The 21,644-nt window shown below is 40.3% G+C and overlaps 1 protein-coding gene and 1 pseudogene across 1 annotated transcript in view; one reads left to right on the top strand and one right to left on the bottom strand.

Annotated features, from left to right (window-relative positions):
* ANK3 (ankyrin 3) overlaps window positions 1-21,644 on the bottom strand; it is a 328,085-nt gene that overhangs the window by 118,665 nt on the left and 187,776 nt on the right. Inside the window, 6 exon segments of the mRNA XM_036026924.1 lie at window positions 2,507-2,579; window positions 6,862-6,957; window positions 7,488-7,586; window positions 7,673-7,771; window positions 11,837-11,935; window positions 16,394-16,591. Of these exon segments, the coding sequence (XP_035882817.1) occupies window positions 2,507-2,579; window positions 6,862-6,957; window positions 7,488-7,586; window positions 7,673-7,771; window positions 11,837-11,935; window positions 16,394-16,591 (664 nt within the window).
* On the top strand, window positions 16,609-18,365 carry LOC114495987 (annotated as a pseudogene).

The following is a 21,644-nucleotide window of genomic DNA, read 5'->3' as shown; positions in this document are numbered from 1 at the left end:
TAAAGATGATACAAATATTATATATTTGGGGATAGAATGGACATAAACATATAGCTGATGCTTTAGAGGAAAGGAAGGAAAAATGAATAAAGCCTTTAATATTTGTCAAAACAACATTTACAAACAATGAGACAGGTCCTTCCTGGTCCTTAATGACCACATGGCATTAGCTCTTCTGGACGCTGAGTCCCTGCCACACACTAACACACCAACAGTGGGCTGTCATCGTGAGGCCTGACAGTGAGAAGCCGGGAAAATTCCTTGGCAAGTAGAACAGGGAAACTGAGACAGACAGCTGAACACAATGGCTGAGCAATTTACAGCCAGGTGCAGATGGTCACAGGGAAGAAGGCCCCTTCCCCCAGTGCCTGGCAGGAGGCAAGGCTGGGAAACAAGGACCTCGCCCTAGGGGAGGTACTGTTTCTACCTCTTCTCCTCTGGCCTTTCCTTCCAGCAGATAACATCTAGGTCTCAGCTCTATTTCAACTTTAGTCCCAGAAAAGCAGCAAAACCAGCCGGCAATGGCCAGAACCAACTGCAATGACTAAAGACCCCTGCCCTGTCACTGACCAATCAGAGGAGACAATGACCCTGAAAGGACACACCTGGAGAACTGATGACTATTCTTCTGTAACCCTCCCCTAAGATTCCCACCTCTGAGAGAGGTAAAAACCTCTAGACAAAGGACTCAGGTCTTTAGATCAGTTTGCCTTCTGGGGAGCAGCCCACAGGATTCCCTTCCTCTTCCCTCATGTCTTTCCCCACAGGCATGCAGTCTCCTAAACTCTAAGGCACTGGGCAGCTGGCAGCTTGTCCCAGGCTAATTCCCTCAAGCTGTCCTCAAGGCCTCCTTTTCTCTGACTTCCCAGTGAGCTAAGGCAACCCAGCCCAGGCTCTCCTGCTGTTTCCTGTATGCTAAGCCCACCATTGATTTCACTGCCCCCAGCTTTAATAAATGTACCCTCATTGTCACCCGGACTCATGTTGTGAAATTTTTCCTGCACGAAGTCAAGAACCCACACACTACAGCTGGCCCTAGGCAGACCTGCTCAGGGCCAGGCCCCTGTCCAGTAACAATTGGACCCAAATAATTAAAGTGACTTTGGATCAGGTAAACTTTTCCACTATTTTGGTCTTCAATGAATTTTGTGCAAATCAAAGAAGGAACTGATAATTAAAATAGGAAGATTACCTAAAGGCAGAGGAAGACTAGCAACACTATGACTGATTCCAGAGAAAAATACAGCATGGGAGAAGGCAAATGGAGGGAGCAGCAAGAGAGAATGTAGGTGTGGAAAGTCAAACGATGCAAGAAAGAAAAATAAATATAACACAAATCCTACAAGTAAACATTTCATTATTTCAGCAACACTCCATGATTTGCCATCTTTATAATATTTATTCATGGTAAAAATGCTAGTTTTCCAATAAGCCTTGTAAACATGTCATTAATTATGAATAACCCAGTCAAATGTATTGATTTTTAATTAAGGCAGAAAACATATCATTTCTTTTAAGCACATGAAATATAGCTACGATCATTTATATTTTGATTTGATTTCTTTTATGAAATCAATATTGAAATTTTATATTTTGAAAGCAGTTTTGTTCAGGTTGTGTTTTCACTATTAGTTCAAGATCAAAAGCTGTTTTCACTACAAAGCTGAAGGAAAATCTTAGAATGGGAAACTGATCTCGTGCCTATAAGAATATTGTCTCTTGCTTATTTAAAAAATATTTTAGGCCCTGGCTGGTGTGGTTCAGTGGATTGAGCACCAGCCTGTGAACCAAAGGGTCGCTGGTTCAATTCCCAGTCAGGGCACATACCTGGGTTGCGGGCCAGGTCCCCAGTGTGGGACATGTTAGAGGCAACCATACACTGAAGTTTCTCTCTCTCTTTCTCCCTTCCCCCCTGTCTAAAAATAAATAAGTTTAAAAAAATATTTTAGCTATAAGCATGAATCAGCTTTCCCTTTTGAGATTTTCAGATGTAAACAATAAAACATCAATTTCCTGCTTACTAGGAGCAAACAGAAAATTATCTAGATACTGAGTGAGACTTGTATTTGCAAGCTGGAGGACGGGTTCGAGAACAGGTTCAAAGAGACTAAAAGAAGACGATCAGTAATAGCAAATAGGCATTGTTTAAATGACGCATAAATTAATAATCTAAAGAGAAAATGAAAAGTTAGTAACTCAAGGGAGTGTTACATTTTAAAGATTAGAAATGGAAGATAAAGGTGGTAGTTAAGTTTCATCACAATAAAAATTTGCAAATACCTTCTTCAACATCTGAGATATATTCGCCATCACTGAGCATTTCAGGGGCGTTGGCTTTACGAACTGCATGATTTAAGTGAACAGTGTAAGTGTGTGGAAAATGCATACTCTTGATACTACGACAACACATTTTAATGTTTCTACAAATATTTTTGCAATGAATTTTCTTCAGGAAAGAAATACATAGTCACTTTAATTATTATGAACACACAGGAGGTTTTCATACCTTCATCATCAGACATGTCAAGAACTTCATTCATTGTTTCTGGAACATTCATTTTGTGCTTCTCTGTGACAGTCTAATAACAACAAGAACAAAAAAAACAGTGACTTTAGTGTGAGGAGAGTGCATGTTTTAATGAGGCTATTTCTTGCTTTCTAAATTAGTTGATTTATGTGTTGCTTATCCTGAAGCCTCCACCTATAAAATGACATCAAAATTGTCCTTTAGTAGCACTAAGGCCCTCGCCATATACAAGGTAGAGAACAATTATAAGATGAACAATTTTAGGGACAAAGCACACCAGCTTAAATAACTTAAGTCGCTAATAAGGCTTTTCAAACAACAAAGAAGAGCGATATTGCCTATACTTTTTCTATACTTTTCCTGGTCTGATGCACCTGCCACTTCATTTTATTAAATGTCTTGGCTGAAGGTAAGCCAAATGAATGGCAATAAATATGTCTTTACCATTTGTCAAACCAGACATTTATTTTGTCTTCCCTACCTAAGTATGCACTTTAATTCCTAGAATAAATTGATATTAAGATTGCATAAATTGCAGAATTTAATGATTATGTATATGAAGAAAATACTTTGTAGGTAATACATTTGCAAGATCGTTTTAACATCTACAAAAAAAATTAAAGAACAGTATAGTGCAGAAGAAAGGCCTTACTGAGTCTCTTGTTACTTGCTCTGGTAGCTTCTTACCTACAGAGATCGTATCTATCTGAAGACACAGGCAGCATTACTTGTTAGAAAATCTTAATAACTTAATGTTTCAAAAAGTCCTCTTAATTCTGAGCATATGAAAGACTATGGAACAAAGGAAGATACACATCTAAATGAAGCTACTGAAACAAAGCTACGCTGTTAAAACTCAGAAAGGGTCAAGTCCGCAGTCGCTTACAGCAGTTCTTACAATACTTGGTCAATATGATTCACACCCTGTCCTCAGTTATAGTGGGGAAGGAAGTAAAGCTCTAGTTGGTGCCTCTTCCGTCATGTGAAACTACAACTGAACCTTGTTTTAAATAAACTTTTCATGTTAGAGCAATTTTAGATTTACAGGAATATTGTAAAGATAGTATAGAGAGTTTACTAAGTTTCTCCTATTATTAACATCTTACGTTATTATGGTATATTTATTATAATTAATAAACCAATTATAATATAGTATTGTTAATGAAAGTCTATATTCAGATTTTTAAAGTTTCTACCAAATGTCCCTTTTTTTCTCATCTAGGATCCCATCTAGGATGCCATATTATTTTTAGCTGTCATTTCTCCTCCTGGCTGTGAGAGTTTCTCAGACTGTCCTTGTTTTTAATGACCTTGACAGTTCTGAGAAGACCTGGTCGACTGTTTTGTAGACTGTCTCTCTTCTGGAACTTGCCTCATGTTTTCCTCATGACTAGACTGAGGTAATATGGTTTTGAGACAAGACCACACAGGTAAAATGCCATTTTTATCACATACCATCAATTTGACTTACCGGTGTTGACCTTAACCTACGTCATCTGGTTGCCACGTTGTTGGCCTGGTGTCTCCACTGTAAAGTTCTTCTATTCCCTACCAGCCCCCTTTCCAGCCTGCTGTCTTTGGAGGGAAGTCACTTTACTAAATCCAGATTTAAGCAGTGGGGAATTACGTTCCACTGCCTTCAGGGTGGAGTGTTCTAAAAAGTTATTTGGAATGCTATTGCCTGAGAAATCTGTCTCTACTTCCCTACCTATTCAAGCATTTATTCATCAGTATGGATTCTGGACATGTATTATGTACTTTGCTCTATACCCCAACACTATTTATTTATTTTTGCTGAAACTGCTCCAGCTTTTGGCACTGGGGACTCTTTCTGTTGATTCCTGTGTCCCTTTGACATACCCCCACCATTTCTCATGTGCTTATTTATTTACTTATTTATTTGAGAGGGGGCACTTCCTTTTTTGGCAGTACGAGATGTTCCCTTCTCATCTTGTATATTTCCTACCCTGGTTCTAATTGGATTCAGCCATTTCTCCAAGGAACCCTGGTTCCCTGTATTAGGTAATGGAATTAGAAACATATCTGAGTGACAGATGTACTCTGCTCACTGCTACTCAGGGAGTCGGGTATTTTAAACAGCACGATTTAAGCAGTTTAATTCATATCTCTTGAATATCACCTTCTAGTCAGTTTGCTATGCTGCATCTTTCTCAGAATTGCCACATATACATGGTGCTCCTGTGGAAGATGAAGTCTTTTTTAAAGTTGTTTTTAAAAACTAAAGTCTGCTTACAGAGACAGCGGGGCCCCATAGCTCGCTCTGCAGAGGTCTCCCTCTGGGAGAGATTGCACTGTGGTTAGTGATTTTAAGATCTCAGACTCCACCCTGAATGGTGTCCATCCTCTGGTAAGCTGGATTACATGTAACTGCTATGGCAGGGCTAATGAGGAGGTATCTCAGCTTGAAACAGTTTCACATACCTCAGTGCTGGGCTAAGTCTTAGGGACTTGGACAGACTCCTTTCTAATCAACCTGAGTACTTCAGTTGGTGGAATCCTCGTTTCTTTCATTAGGCCCACTGAACCTTTCCTGTCAGCATGAGTCCTGTCTACTCGCTCTATGAGAAACACGTCTGCTGACGAGGTCAGGAGTGAAATGGTTCAGCCCAGCCTGTGTCTGTCTCTCCCCAGGAACCTGTGCTCTCAAACCCTTGTCTTTCAGGTGAGTTCCTGAGTCTGTGATTTGATTCTCTGTCTGCAACTTTATTTCTCTGAGAGCCTTTTTGGTTTCAAAGAAACAATTTGAACTTTCTGAATGGGTGACAAATTCATTTTCATTCAATCATTTTGTATTTTGAACTTCTGGGTGAGTTTTGGTTCACAAGAAGTCTTATATGCTTGTTGCAGTGGCTTCAGGTCTTTTGTAGCATGGTGACGCTTGGCCATTGTTTAACCCCTTGTCCTCCCCTCTCCTTCCCCACCCTAGAAAGAGCTACATGAGATGTCTATAAAATTAAGGTTGAGAAATATTATTTGGTTAAACCCTTTACTTGAGAATTTCATAATAGATTTTAGGATGATGAAATGCTCAAGAGGTATGTGAAAGCAACATGTGGGACTTCATCTCCTATACAAATGATACATTGAAGTCAGAGATGTGTCTGGGAGAGAGTAAGAAGGGGAGGGGTAAGTAGTGCCTTGGGGTGGTGAACATACAACATACAGGTGATGTATCATAGCACTGTACATCTGAAACCTATATAATTTTATTAACCAATGTCACCCCAACAAATTCAATTAAAAATAAATGAAAGAAATGTGCTCTGATGGCTAACCATCATGTTAGCCTATTAAAGCTATTATTTTCTCTTTTACGCATTATCAAACTTCTCTCTTGTAATCAGCAGGCTTATGATTTAGTTTCTAAAGCCTGCAGATAGCCAAATAACTCAATCTGCAGGTAGCTAAAGAACCCCTCAACTCATGCGTTTCATATGCCGCACTGTGTATACAAACTGTGCAGATGCTAACTGTGCCTTCTTTCATATTGGAAGGTGGGAGATGAGAAGAGAAGGCAGAGATGGTAATTCCAAATGTTCCAGAGTCTGACATTTACCATGTCTATTGCCGGCCCGCGTGCTGAGTCATTCAGTCCGGGCTAACTCAAATAAGGCCCTGAGATGGTGCAATATCTGCTCTGCATTCCAAAGTTATCGAATCTTGATGCAGTTCAAAGAAACCAGGTGGGGTTAAAAAAATGACTTATCCTAGAGGCTACAGCTTGTAAGGACGTATCTGATTCAACAAGGCCTCCTGGCAAAGATTTACTTTAAATTTTAATAAAGCAGCTATTGTTTTCCCCATGAAAACGCCTGTAGATGAATGGAAGATGAGTGAGAGTGGCGAAAAATCAATTTGATCCTGTCTCTAGTGTTTTATTTTTATAACAATGTAATTTTTACAATAATGACAACAAGGTACCCATTATTATTTGTGATTTAAAACACTTCAAGGAACCAACTTAGAATTTCCAATTTTCTTACACTGTCAAATAAGGATGTTAGAAACACTTCTGCTTTCATCTCATGAAAACTTTTTACAATATCAAAACAAATAAACACATTTAGCTTTACATGGAACTAAAAACTCTATAGCCACTACTGCAACTTTTAAAGGGGTGTTTTTAGTGAAGTTTTCTTGGTGTTAGAAACGAGAGTTTTGCTGTGCTGACTGCCAACGGCAGGGTGACAGCATCTGGAAACATGGCTCGTAGCCTGGACGGAGGAGACAAGGTCCGTCTCTGCAAAGCCCAGGACAATCTCCTGTCTGAGAAGCGGCTCCCTGGGTCACCGCGGCTGGCACCCACTACTCACCGTTGTGGTAATGGTCTCTTCAGTCACGACCTTCAGCGTGTCGACCACCGAGATGTAGCCGAGCCTCCGGGCAATGGCCAGGGCAGTGTTCCCATTCTGGCAAGGGGAAACGTGGATGGGGGATTAACAAGCCATTCCAGACATCTCAGCGCCTGAGTGTTTCCGCATGTTTCAACCTATACAAATGCTAAGGTGAGTGTCTCATCAGCCCCATCCCATTGTCATATAGGCAAATCGTTGTTTCATCACACTCAGACTTTGTACGAAACCCACCTAACCTGTTCCTACTCTTACAGCAGAGTCTGAGCTGCTACAGACAGACTACTCCAAGAGGTGTTCAATGTCCTAAGTAGTCAAGGAAACAAACACCTGTTTCTTCTGATTATGTACTTCCTCCTAGGTGGCAAGGCAATCAGTAGTTTTTAAGTATGAAACTAATCACAACTCTCTCTCTGGACAGCTCACAACAATATAATTATTGTCCTTTTCTTTTCACTCTGCTGAATGCTTGTTCATGCCTATTAATGAAGGTAAGAAGACAACAATGGTGCACAATGAAAAATGTAAGGGATCCTGGTGGCCAGGCCCATCTCCTCCCTCTTCCCTAGCTGGCCCTTGGCTCTTACCACAGTGAGTTCATTGGGGGAGGCATTGTTCTGAAGCAAGACATTGATTATATGTGTGTGTCCTTGTTGAGCTGCTTGATGTAATGGCGTATACCCGTTCTGCAGAAGGAAGATGGAAGAAATGACTCACATTTCCTTGGACACAATCAATGATTTTGGTGGCTACAAAGGAGAAAGGACTTTACCTTTGTTTTGGCATTGACTTTTGCAGAATGCTGGAGTAGGAAGTTAACAATCTTGATGTTTCCATAGTGGCAACCCACATGCAGTGGTGTGTATCCCATCTGTAATTACATATTTTTAACAGAAACTGTAAGTACACTTTTAGTAGCAGTTATCTTCCTACTTTTTTGCTTACTGTTTTTTGCTTACTAGTAATAGCAAGCAAAATTGTTATTTACTTGAGCTGACAAAAATAGCTTTTTCCTTATTAAAAAAATAAACAGCAAGAGAAAAGGAGACAGTTGCCTATGAAGGAGTTCCCATTAGACTATCAGCTGATTTCTCAAAAGAAACCTTACAGGCAAGAAGGGGCTGGAAAGAAGTAATCCAAGTCATGAAAAGAGAGGACCTACATCTATGATTCCTCTATCCAGCAAAGCTGTCATTTAGAATGGAAGGGCAGATAAAGCACTTCCCAGAAAAGGTACAGCTAAAGGAATTCATCATCACCAACCCATTATTACATGAAACATTAAAGGGACTTATTTAAGAAAAAGAAGATGACAAAAAATATGAACAGTAAAATGACAACAAACTCACAACTATCAACAACCAAATCTAAAAAAAAAAAAAAAAAACCCAAACCAAAACAAACTAAGCAAACAAGTAGAACAGGAACAGAATCACAGAAATGGAGACCACATGGAGGCTTAGCAGAGGGGAGTGGGGAGAATGGGGAAAAAGGTACAGGGAATAAGGAGCATAAATGGTAGGCAGAAAATAGACAGGGGGAGGTTAAGAATAGTATAGGAAATGTAGAAGCCAAAGAACTTAATGCACAACCCATGGACATGAACTAAAGGTGGGGAGGAATGCAGGTGAGAGGGTTGTGCAGGGTGGAGGGGAACAAAGGGGGGGAATGGGATAACTATAATAGCATAATCAATAAAATATATTAAAAAATAAAATAAATAAATAACTAAAAACACCCTTGATAGTTCTCAGAGCTAGTCTTAAGTATAAACAATAATACCATATCACATGTAAACAGTTATCCACATCACTTCCTGAAGTGCTCTTTCTTGCATTAGCTAATTTTATTACAGGAAGCCATAACACCTTTTCAAGACCAGAAAGAAAGATGAAGTGACTGACAGCCTAGATAAACTGATCATTGGTTTTTTGTTGAGGGGTCAGAAGAGTGTTCTATGGAAGGACTTAGGCTAGAATTTATTGAAAATTCTATCCTCTTAAAAGTGATCAAAATTAAAAAATGAAGTGACTAAATGATAATACATTGCAATAGATGATGATCAGAATGCATGACAGAGATGGAAGGAAGGAGAGAAATACTAAAGCTGAAGAGGCTGCTGTGAGTTCAGGAGGTCTGAGAAGTTTGAGCCCCATCTAGGTGCACATGCTCGAGTTAAAGTGTCCTGCCTCGCTAACCGCGGTGTGAGAACCACCGATTTAGACAAAGCAATGGACTGTTTCTCAAACGAGTATCTATGGATGCCTGAGGGGTTATAAGTGCTATCTACTTAAAAATATATTGTATAACGTGTGTGTGTATTGTAGACAATGATGTTTGAAGTAAGGGTATTCCAGATACTTTTCTAGATGGGCACACTGTGATAGACACCGCCACCCATTTCAGTGCTCACGTTCGATCTCTCTTTGTGACGACACTGGGGTCCCATATGGCTGAAGGGCAGGCCTGGGCTTTTTACACCAGTTCTAAATGGGCATGCGGAGGGAGTCCATGTTTTCAAGGGTCTGTATCTCACATGCAACAGCACTAATGTGCGTTTATGGGGACTTTGTATTATAGATGAAGGTATCCTCAAAATTAGTGCACTGATGGGGAATTTGGGAGGTAATTAGGTCATGAGGGTGGCAGCTCAGGAATGGGATCAGTGCCCTTATTCCCCCTTCACCCTCTTCTACCTTCCACACCCCCTTCCCTCTGGCAATCACCATACTGTAGTCTGTATGTATGAGGAATTACTTTTTTCTTTTTTTTTTAACCACTAAGAATTTGAAAGTTCATCAGGTATAATAAACTCCTTATTACAAGGAGTTTCTCATGTTATTAAGTTTAGGAAGACTTAATTATATTATAGTATATGCTTATATAATATACTAAGGAGTTTATTATATGGTAAGGTTAGGAAGCCAGGCACCCCCTCGTTTTTGCACTCCTGCTTTACTCAGCTATAGGACAATCACAGCCTCACTTCTCTTGGTGTTGTGACCTTTGCTGGGAAGAGAAAGGAAGGATTTTTTTTTTGTTTTTAAGAAACAGAGAGATGCTTTCTGAAGTGCATTGCTTGTGAAGGGCAGGAAAGATATATACTTCAAAAATATTATAATACATGCCAAAATGTTACTGACTGTGGCTTCACTTGGGCTGGGTGAGGAGGAAACCCTGGTAGAGACCTGAAACTCTTCACCTGAGGGGTTGTGTGTGCAAATGGGGACAGAAGGTGCCCAGCACCCTTTCCTCTCCTCACAGCCGACCTGTGAGAATCACCACCTTGCCTCCTGACTGAATTCTGGTGTATGCCTTGGATTTGTTGAAGTAAATAAACATTGAGATTCTTGACCCTGTCCATGCCTTCTAGAAGTTTTCATATGAAAAGAGAGAGGTAGCCAAAAAAGCATTTAAGTCTGTGTGTTGTGTGTGTGTGTGTGTATACATGGAATAAGACAGGGTGAATGCATTTACTATGAAATTGCACATTTCTGCAGATTTCTTTTTAATTAAATAATCAAGTAAAACAATGAATATAAGCTAACTCTTTTATTTTTCTGAATTAAAAGTGCTTTTGCTTTCAAAACGTAAAGTGCAAAGAAACCGTTCAACCACTCCCACTGCCTTTGTTGATTTCTCAGTAAAATGCTCAGCTATCTAGGAATGCCTAGGAAGGCACTCAGGGCTAAGGACAACAAGATTTTTTAGAAAGGAAGTTTGGGAGAGAAATTGAGTGAAGGGAGAGCTGGGCAAGTGGGTGACCAAGAGCAGCTGTGGAGTCTCAAGGGCCCAAGGCATTTTCAGAAGGGAAGTGGGGAAGAGCTTGCTAATGCAAAACCTGCCTCAGGCTGCCCTGGCCAGGGGACGAGGGATGGTTATATGTGTTACTAACACAGAGTTTAGAAGCTTAAAGGATCTTGCCTGGTAAGGCCCCTCTCAGGCAGCTCCTGTGTGACAGACACAGTGTGTGTGGAGCAGCCACAGCCAGAGAGCCAGAGCAACGTCCAGAAGTTGTCTGCTTGGGTCTGCTCCTGTGAATCTGCCAGTCCTGTAAATCCAGCCTGGACTTGATGTCTGCACACCTTTTTAACCTGGTTAATTATCAGTAGTATCTCCACTCTCTGTCCATACACCTCAGAATCTATCTATATTATACACAGAAAGCTTTGTATTCATAACATAATATTTAATAAGCATTCATTTTTATGTCAAAAGTGTGCCACATAGAAACAAAGAAGAGTTATATTTTAGGGTAGATAAAACAAATGTGATATAAAGAGATAACAAAATTAAGCACTGAAAGAAGATGTTCAGGGAAATGAGATTAATATAAAGTCATATCTTTGATGATGACACAAAACATCCATTTTTCTTACCTGAGCTTGAAATTGTGGCATTATGTGAGATTAATTAATATTCTATATTTTTGAAGATAACTATTTTGGCAGAGAGAGAGAGAGAGAGAGAGAGAGAGAGAGAGAATGGCAGGCTAGAGACTACACACCATAAGGAATTTAGCAAGCAGTAGTGACTGAATAACATTTTTCTGCCTCCATAGACTATGCCCGCATGAAGTTAGAGGTCACAAAGTGCTGAAGGGTTTTCTGCCTGCATTTCTCACGTCAGTCACAGGAAATAAGAGAGGTACAAGCTTCCCCACTCTGCTTTTGAAGGGTGGATCCGTGGTAAGGAGGATCAACAGTGTTAACACAGCAGGATGTTGATGAGCAGCTAGGATAACATACCCAGGCCATCAGTGACCAAAGCAGCTGGGACACTACAGAGACTTCAGTGTCCCTGCACGCATGTACACTTGAAGTACTATGTATCAAAGATATGAAGGGGGGTTGGTTCTTTGCCCTAAAACATTGTACGTGCTTCCGCACAGGGATCGCTAAATGACCCTTTGTGTGGGCGCGTTCTTTCTGGATACCTTTGTCTGGGCATCCACGTGGGCCCCTTGGTTCACGAGGACTTCAGCCACATTCACTCTGTCTTCTTGAGCAGCCAAATGGAGCGGAGTCAGGCCATTCTGCAAAAGAGTCAAAGTAGAGTCGCTTTATGGTAGGGGATGCAGGACACACAGGCCTGTCTGGGAGACAATTTTCATACATTCTAGGAGAGTAAACTAGAATTTCTGTGTTGAAAAAAATTCTGGAGAAAAAGTTTATACACTAGCATTGTGGCAACACTATTTACCAGCTTAATAAAAATTTCAAACACTCAAAAGTAGACAGAATGGAGTGCACTCTGTACTCATCACAGACTCAGCAATCAGCAAGGTTGTCCTGCACTTGCTTCATTCAGACCTATTTCTTTTGCATAGTATTTTAAAGAAAATCAGGTGTTATACCATTTCTCCTACATTCTTCAGTGTTCATCTTGAAGAACACTTTTTTCAAAATTATGCAATTTTAATACATTATCAGTCATACTAGCTTCAGCAAAAAATATTAAAAAAATTATTTATAAATTGAATTTTGATATATTTTCTTGATTAAATATTAATAATCAAAACTGACAAAATTTTTTGTATGTTGTTTCTGGGTAAGAATGATGGCTTGTGAAATGTAACATAAATGCTATATCATGAGAATTTCCAGCTCATTTAGATGATATATTGGTTTAATGAGACTAAATATTTTGAACCAGCTGTACCAAAGAATATACAGGCTATGGGATAGTACTCATTGTAAAAAAAAAATCACTAGGACTATGCCCTTGTTGAAAAATCTTTGTCTTATGAAGCATTTTTTCCATAAATAGTAATTAAGAGAAAGCAAGTTGGTGTAAGTGCGCCTAGATGATTTCCTTTCATCCGTCACGAACATAGAAGTTAATATCTGGAGGCCTTCCTTCTCCCACTTCGCCATTGGCACAACAAGAATATCAGCCTGTCCCATTTTCCAGAGAAAAGTACTGAACCAAAAGCAGCACCAGAAAGGGCTCCGAATCCTCTAGATGCTGTGCATCATTCATTTAGGGGTTGTTATTCTGTCAAACAAACTACGGACTCAGGAAGGGGAATCCACTTTTGACTTTTTAAGTAACATTTACAGAGTTTTGGAAGAAGTTCACTGAAACTGAACAAAGGGGAAATATGAAAAGGTGGAACGATGCATTCACTTGAACTCCAAGAAAAATATGCCAGGACCCCAGTGGCACCACCCAAACCTTGACATCCTCACAGAAAAATGTTCCATGCTCTACTTCAGAGAAAACAAATATTTTCAGCTGTAACATTTTGTACAAGTGTCACAGTCATCTACTCTAAGTTTGAGACTTCAAACTCAGAAGATACTTTACTGCGGGTTATCAGCAGCCTTGGGGACAGGTCCTGCCCTCTGGTGCTCCCCTGTCTATGTTCACGCGTGCTGTGGGTGACCACTACCTGTGACACAGGGGCGTTTCCCCCCTTCTCAGGCTTCCTTCTCCCCACCACACACAGGGCCTCACTGCTGCATGGATGCACACACCTGCTCTATAAAGACTGCCGTAATCCTGCATTTCAGCTCTGTTTTCCTGCCTGTCTTCTTCAAAGCCCTGAGAACTTGTTGGGGCAAATATTGCATGTTTAATCTCTATATAACTAGTGTCAGGAATCCAGCTTTTAATCCATCTACTAATTGATGAAATCATAGGACAAAAGCAAACGCCTTCTGGTAAAACAGGATAAATTCAATAAAGAAAATTTTATTTTTACATTCATGATTTTAGTTAAAAAGATTTAAAAAATAATAATGTGATGGTTCAAACAGTCCTGTTTGAGTTCAGAAATTATCTGCTGATCTTTTATGGGATATTGACCATCGCTCATTTAACAACTGGTGTCTATTGGGAAAAGAGAGAATAGTACCACGTCAGAATAACAACGGCTGTGTTGAATATTTTATTTGCTATATAAAGAAATACAGCCACTTGTGGTCTGCAAAATCCATGTGGAGAAATAATGACATCAAAAGCAAAATCAAAGCAAATCAGACACTCTCACTTTAGTGGTAACATATGCCCACAGTCTCCTTTCCTTAAAATGGCCGGGAACTCCTGGCTACTAGTGAGGAAAGAAGTAAAACAATAAAGTGTTCAGTTCACCATAAATTTTCACAAAAGCTCATTTTTGGTTAATATTTACTTTTTAGCAAGGAAATAGAATCTGGAGTTAAAAGGGAAGGTGGGGTGGGCAGGCAGGAGGAGTCAGGGGACAGTAACTGATGTTTAAACTCTGGCAGTTCAGGAAAAGCAGACAGAAAAATGGTTAGAGCTCCCTGTTGGATAATCTGCCTTCACATCAGGGCTTACTTAATACTTCAATGGAAAATGACAAGTGGGAAGGGAAGCAAAGAGTTACAAATGCTGTTATGCTAGACAGTTTCTTGGTTCTGTGGAGTTCTTGAAAGTTCCTTAAGTACTTTAGGTGCTAATGGGAAGCCAGCTGATCTGCTATGTAAAATTTTCTTGGAAGTATCTCTGCACATATATACACACGTATGTATGTATGTGTGTATGTGTATATATGAAGGTGGCTGATGGTTTATTATGTCTTTTGTCTTCAGAATTGCCTTAATGATGTCCAGTCTACCAAAGCAAACATTGACAAATTCTTTCTAAAGTTTTTCAGCCTGAAAGTATTCTATGATTCCAAGGTGAATTCAAGACAGGATACACACATGCACACACACACATACCCCACTTTACTGGAATATTTTAAAGAAAAGAAAGAGTAAGTCATACTGCATTTTGGCTTCAAATCTCCTGAAATATTAACCTGTTAACTGATTTTTAAGGTCTAGGTTGCCTCTGGGAGGATTGGTGAGATATGTTGTTCCCGGCTCACAAAAGGCAATACACTCTAATGGATGCCAGAATGTGCTTCCATTTGTGTGAAGGCCAGGTTCTCTGCCTCATTTCATCAGTTGAATTTTTCAGCAAACTCTTATAAGGCTATTTTATATATCAGTACTGAACCTTAGAAAATTCAAAAGCTCAAACAAATCCTGATTATAATGACAATTTGAAATTGCTTTGTCATTCCCATTAATGCCGAGACATGCATTCCTAAAAGGGATGTTTAAAAAGATACGAGAAAAATCAACCTGATACACCAGAAAAAATAAAATGAGAAAGGCGTTTGCTCTGTAATGGTCAAAAAGGATTTTCAAGGTCCTAAAACTGCAAGAAAATTTTCCCTGGTCGCTTATGTAAGCCTTTTGGTCTACAGAATGTTAAATTACAAACTTGGAGATTCCGATTGGTGCAGAGTAAACTTTTTTCCCCAAACTGTGCAAAGTCCAAAATGAATACGATTACTCATTTCTACTTAGAAGGTGCTGAATGTTATCTAGTTAATCCTCACGGCATTTCTGTGAGGTAAATACTGTGTTTATTTACTAGAGGATGAGCCTGAGGCTCAGAGAGCTCACGCAACTCACCCGAATGACACATCTCTAGTAGGAGTCAGATTTAGGATTCAAACCCTCTGTGATTCCAAAACACGGCCACATATGTTTAAAAAATAATTAAACTACTTGTTATTTGTCACCATAAAACTATTTCTGTGTTGAAACTCTATTCCAGGATCTCAGCTTGAGCTGAGAAATGCCACGGCGGCGCCATCACTCGCCGGCACAGGGAGAGCTAGTGCTGGGGAGTCTGGAGCAGGCAGGATTCGGAGGCATTCTCGCAGGCGTTGGTGTGGTTAGAGGACTTAGAAACATCTGCCCTGCGTGTGGGGCAGTTCTCAGACTCCCATCAGTAGTAGTTAGCAAACTCTAATTCTCTGATGTATACAACGTGGGCTGCACTTTCGCTTTGTTTCACAAAACTCCGGTACTTTCCTCACTAATAATAGGAATGTCAAATACGAGGATGGGAGTTTGAAGAATACTGGGAACAGTCTCTACAAGTTCCTCGGAGCTGCCAGCTTACATACTTAGACTAAACGTGTAAGCTAACAACCTCTCCAATCTGTTGAATAAGATAGCTACTCCAGATTTCTGCTGTTAAAATGAACTCTCGAAGGCAGCACTGTTTCCAGGCTTCTCTTTGTAATCTAGGACTTCAACTGGGCCAGGCACCGAGTAGGTGCCCAACACATGTCCGTGGAAGGAACCAACAGGCTACCATTCACAACTTCTTACTTGCTGCATTCTGCTGAGGTAACAATGTTGCTCTTTGAATTGACACTGTAACAAAACTTCATGTTTTTAGGTAAACTCTGTGGACTTCATTTTCATCACTGTGTGCTACTTAACTGTGTGACTTTGCGATTACTGATTTACTGTTCTCTCATTGTTTAAACAGATTGCTTCCAAGTCTTTACTATGTTAAATTACACTTTGGTAAACATCTCACACATGTTACACATGTTGTGTAAACAATATTACACATTACATATTCTATCTGACCCACATTTTTCATGACTTCTCAATGACCTTTCTGGGAGGTGAGGTTTTGTTGTGTTGTATGCTTCGTAGAGAAAGACAAAGGTTACCTTATTGCTCAGATTCACGTTGGCATTTCTGCTGAGGAGCAGTGACACCATGTCCACGTGTCCTTCCTGAGCTGCCAGATGGACAGAAGCAATTCCTTGCCGGGTAACTGCATTTGCATCAGCACCATATTCCAGCAGAGTTGTCGCTATGTCCATCTGGTTCTTTTTGGCAGCGATGTGCAGTGGCGTATAACCATTCTGTCAACATGAACCACTTGGTCACAGGCCCAGTAACAAGATAAAAATGTGTGCAGTACATTTTCAAATCATCTGCCCCTTTTTCTAGTGATTTGTTTTTGATGGTCTAAAAAATCATGATTAAATAAGTTGTGTTTGGTAAATTACGCAGTGTCATTATTATAGCGCCCTCATGTCTCCCACATCTGACCAGGGAAAATATACTTATAAACAGTTCACTGTGAGAGTCAGAGTGCCACCGGTTTTACCAAAGGAATAGGGAGTTTTCTCTTACAGGTAGTTATGTAGTAGGTGCTCAATAATCACTTGCTTTATTTAAGCGGGGTGAGAGGAAAACCTGCTAGGAAGCAGCAACCAGTATGGGGCATGTTCAGACCCATTATTCCACCTTAAAAATCCCTTTCCTGGCCATTTATTGCTTACAAGTTGAAATTTTTAATTTTTATGGAAGTCAAGATGCTATAATCTATCCTATTTGGTCCTCTGATTGCCTCTTTCACAAAACTCCAGTCTCTACACTATGCTTTGGCTACACCAGTCCCCCAAACAACATAGAGCTCACATTTCTGTCTTGCCTACTATACCAAAACCATTTTCCTAACATGCCCTCTCAGCCAGCATCCATCAGTTGGAGATTTAGTTCAAGGGTCACACCCTCATGAAGTCTTTTACTTCCCCCTCCTCTCCTATACCTGCTCCCCACTTGACTGATTTCCAGTTAAAGTCCTAGAGATATTTAGTGGCTATATTAGATATTTAGTACTACTTGTTATTATTTACAGACGTGTCTTCTCCTACTAAAATAGAAGTTTATTGGTGATCTCTGGAGGCTGCTGAATTGAACCTCAGCCAACCATGAAAGATGACAACAGCAGCTCGGCCAGCATTTGAACCTGTGAGAGGTGGGAGAGGAAAAGGAGAAGGTGATTTGAGGCAACTCTCAAAGCAGCATTCTAGCAGAGACCACCTTCTCATACAAAGATAGCATATAGACAGGCCACTCAGGACGCCCATGAAGAGGTCAGGAACCGTGACTGCAGGAGGGAGGTGGAAGAGAGAAAGAGCTGCTGCAAAGGAAAAGTATAAAGATTGTCCAGCTCGAAAACACACAACCTTCTCTTCAGTGTCAAAGAAGACTCAGTGGGACCAGATTCCCTTGATGCAGGTGATCCTCGAACAGGTGAGGAAGATGAAGGTGAAGATTTTGAAGAGGAGCATGTTGATGACGACACTGCAGCCCTTGTTGCAGAATTGGAGAAAATTTAAAAAGAGCGGAAGAGCAAACCAGAAATGAACAGGAACAAAATGCTGAAGAAGAAAGGATTCGTTTGGAAAACATTCTGAGTGGAAACCTTCTCTTTAATCTCACTGGCCCATCCCAGCCTCAGGCCAACTTCTTGTCTTCTAAGTTAAAAGAGGGTGGGATGATGATGTTCCCTTCAAATACTGTGCAAAAGGTGCAGATGATCAGAAGGAAGACAAGAGAGTTTTCAATGATACGCTGTGATCTGCATTTCACAAAAAGGTCATGCAGAAATACATTAAATAGTACAGTCTTATGTGCTTAAAGACGGTAAAATGTAAACAATCACTGACTTCACTTTGGTTATTTGGATTTTTTCTTTCCCCTTGTTTAAATTGTGAATATGCTTCCCTAATTTTAAGTTCCAAGCTAGCTTTTGCTTGATTAACACCTTATTTGATTAATGACTTGGGGATTGGATTAACCCAGTTTCCGGTCATATGTTTTCTTTTTAATATGAAAAAGATTATCTTCTTGTAATAAATGTTTTTTCATAATCTAAAAAAATTAAAAATAAAATATGAATTTATTGAAGGTATGTATTGCATTGTACTTGCCTTCGTATCTCTAGTGTCCCATAATGACTAGAGAGTTCCTCGGAATTCGAGTCAAGCTTACTAGGTCTTTCAGAACACTCTCTGACCCTCCTCTTGGCTCACCCTTAATGCTCAGAGGTACAGGCAACCAAACAGGCAAATGATTTGACAAATTATTAATTGGCTGTGCCTCGGGAGCCTTCAGAGTCCTCTGCCCTGAGAAAGAAAGATCCCCTGCTGCAGGGGACTCGTTCTGGCTCACAGTCATTTACCAGAAAGGCATGATTACATTTTGACATGGACACGAATCTAACTACATAAAACATGTCAATAAAATAAGACTAATTTTTATAGACAAGGGGATTTAGAGAAAAAAAATAGAATCCAAGGATTTGTATTTGGAAAGATGGTCCAAATCTAGATAATGGGTCATTCGCAACCCTTCCAAGCCACGGGGATGGGTCAGACACAACACAGAGGGCAGTGGGGGCTGCTGCTCTGATTGGCCAGCTTGCTGTAATTACTCACACATTTACGTCACTGGTATGTCCTAGTATGAGAGCATTTTTCACTTAACAAACACACTTTCCGTAATTGATTATAGAACAACAATTTAAGCCATTGGGTATTAACCCATGGAAGTGGAAATGCCACTTCCCGACTCTTCTGAAACCAGCTTCTGCCACATGGAATGAGCCAGGGTAGAAGAAGAGTTTATGTCCCTATTTTTAGTTTTGACCTATTGCCATCTGCAAACACCAGCTGACCTGGGAAGCATTTGGCCCTCTGCTCAGACACACCCTTCGGCAACTAGATCACCTTCAGAAACTGGAGCTTCAGGCTGAGCCCAGCTCCGTAGTGAGTGACAGGAGGGGGTGAGCCGTCACCATCCCTACCCCAGCATTAAAAGGAAAATTCACAGAGCTGTGCTAAAATAGGAAGTCTGATTAGTCAGTAAGTCTAATGCAAGAGAATTAGAGAGATATAGGCAAGGCAGCGTTTAGTTTCTTTTTTAAAAACAAGATTTTATTTATTTATTTAGTTTTAGAGAAAGGGGAAGGGAAGGAGAAGGAGAGGGTAAGAAACATCAATGTGTGGTTGCTCCTTATGTGCCCCCAACTGGGTACCTGGCCCGCAACCCAGGCATGTGCTCTGACTGAGAATCAAACCGGCAACCCTTTGGTTTATAGGCCTTCACTCAATCCACTGAGCTATACCAGCCAGGGCAATGTTTAGCTTCTTAATACACATCTTGTCATTTTTTATTGCTTTTGCTACTGATATAATCTTCAAGTTGGCCACAAGTTGGCCACTTCTCAAGCCCAAAGGCAGATCAGTAGCCTCTGATAGATCACAATCCTCTTGATTACTTCTAATTTCATTTTTAAAATCCTACATTCTAAAAACACTTATTTAGAGAGAAGCTCTGGAGTTGCTGTGGTACACACCAATTCCAGACTCACTCAGGGGCTTGCCTGCGCTCCTGACCTGAGATACAAAGGTAAGTATAAAGCAAGGGGAAAACAAATCATGGTATTATTTTAGAAGGGAAAGTTAATTTTGCAAGACTTTAAATAATAAACATATAGTTCATCTTGAGAGCTATAAGACCTATGGGATTTTCTAAATGTCCTTATTAGTTCTTTCTAATTTCTATTAAGTAAAATGACTCTTACTTGCCACACCAAAGGAGGCAGATGCATTTATTGGAAGAGAAATAAAATAGTCAGAGATTCAACTGTAAAAAAGCATTAATCAATATTTTTCCTCTCGATGTAGATGACAAAGTACTTGTGTGTGCGCTTTTGTACTGCAAGATGAAAAGGAAATGTAATTTTAAATCATTAGAAGTAATATATTTATATCACACTTTATATTTTTCCCCAAGAATTTCACAGTCTCTGCTGATCCATATTAATAGGTATATTGTGCATGTTATGGAAGAGAAATTTGACAAAGAGTGAGTTAAGGCTCACTATCCCCCCCACGGTGAGTGCCCAGGTGGTGTCCAAAACAAAGCCCGTCCTTTTGTGCAGTATCTGCCTCAGGACATAAGTGAGGCTAAAATGGATTATGGAAGCCCATCTACTTTTTAGGAACCCCCCATCCCACATTGCCTAAAATCCCACCATGTTTCTAGGACAGGTGTGGCTGAGAAAATATGCTGTCAATCTTACCAAAGAGAAGAAAAGGCGAGAAGAAACATCACATACCCTAAGAACCAAGAATGTGAATTAAGGAAGAGGTAACATTGTCATTGCTGCCATATCCATATGCTAATCATTCCCTTGTCCCTCATTTCTCACCACTGCCAGAATTCAGATATTCTTGAGCTCCCTGGAGTAAAGGAGGTTATTTGCCTACCCTCTATCCATTCTCCCTCCTTCCTTAATTAATGAAACTATTGCATGGTGTCCAGATGAAAACTACACTTCCCAGTTTCCCTTGCAGAAAGAAGTGGCCAGTGTACGGTAAAGAGAAATGGCTGGGTGGAGCTTCCAGGAATACCCTATTGTCTGGCTTTCCAGCCTGTTGCTTCGAAAGGGACCTGGCGGACTGAGCAACAAAAATCTCTGGAGAGAAAAAACAAAAGACTGCCTACCTCCTGAATGTTTATGACAGGAGAAAAATTGGCTCTCAGTAGTTTAAACCACTGTGCTAGGTCTATTTCCTAGCAAATGAAGCGATTCCCTAACTGATGAAGCCGCCTGTGCTCCGGCAGTTTCATCAAAGCCTAAAGAAAGCTCCTGACCGGGTCCCTGCCCCTGGCAGTGCGGGGAGTGGGAAATGCAGCCCAGTCGGCTTCACAGAAGCTCCGCTGGAGGCAGCTGCGCCACGGGAATGGGAAGGAAGGTCCCTTTACAAGAGCATGTGTTCAACGGACTGTGAAAGATGTGCCTCCGGCTAGAGCGCTGCTACAAAGAATCCCTTCAAGAGCTGCTTCTTAGTTCCTGGTCAAACTTGTTTTGCAGATACAAAACCATGAATACAAAGTCTTGTTGGACAAATTTAGAGCTAAAAATTCAACTACAAACATATCATCTTATTGACTTGTTTAAGAGTTGTTTGTGGTTGGAAAGGTGGATTGGGTTTATTTTGTTGCACATGTTATTTTATAATGCTTGTCAATTCTAAACTGCTTGGCACTAGTGTCAAAATTATTGCTTTCATGTAAGAAATAAATAGTTCACTAATTAATTATTTACTGATTGTC

The sequence above is a fragment of the Phyllostomus discolor genome, chromosome 5 (genome assembly GCF_004126475.2).
Source record: "Phyllostomus discolor isolate MPI-MPIP mPhyDis1 chromosome 5, mPhyDis1.pri.v3, whole genome shotgun sequence".
Classification (NCBI taxonomy): domain Eukaryota; kingdom Metazoa; phylum Chordata; class Mammalia; order Chiroptera; family Phyllostomidae; genus Phyllostomus; species Phyllostomus discolor.
This window is presented reverse-complemented; position numbering and strand designations above follow the sequence as displayed.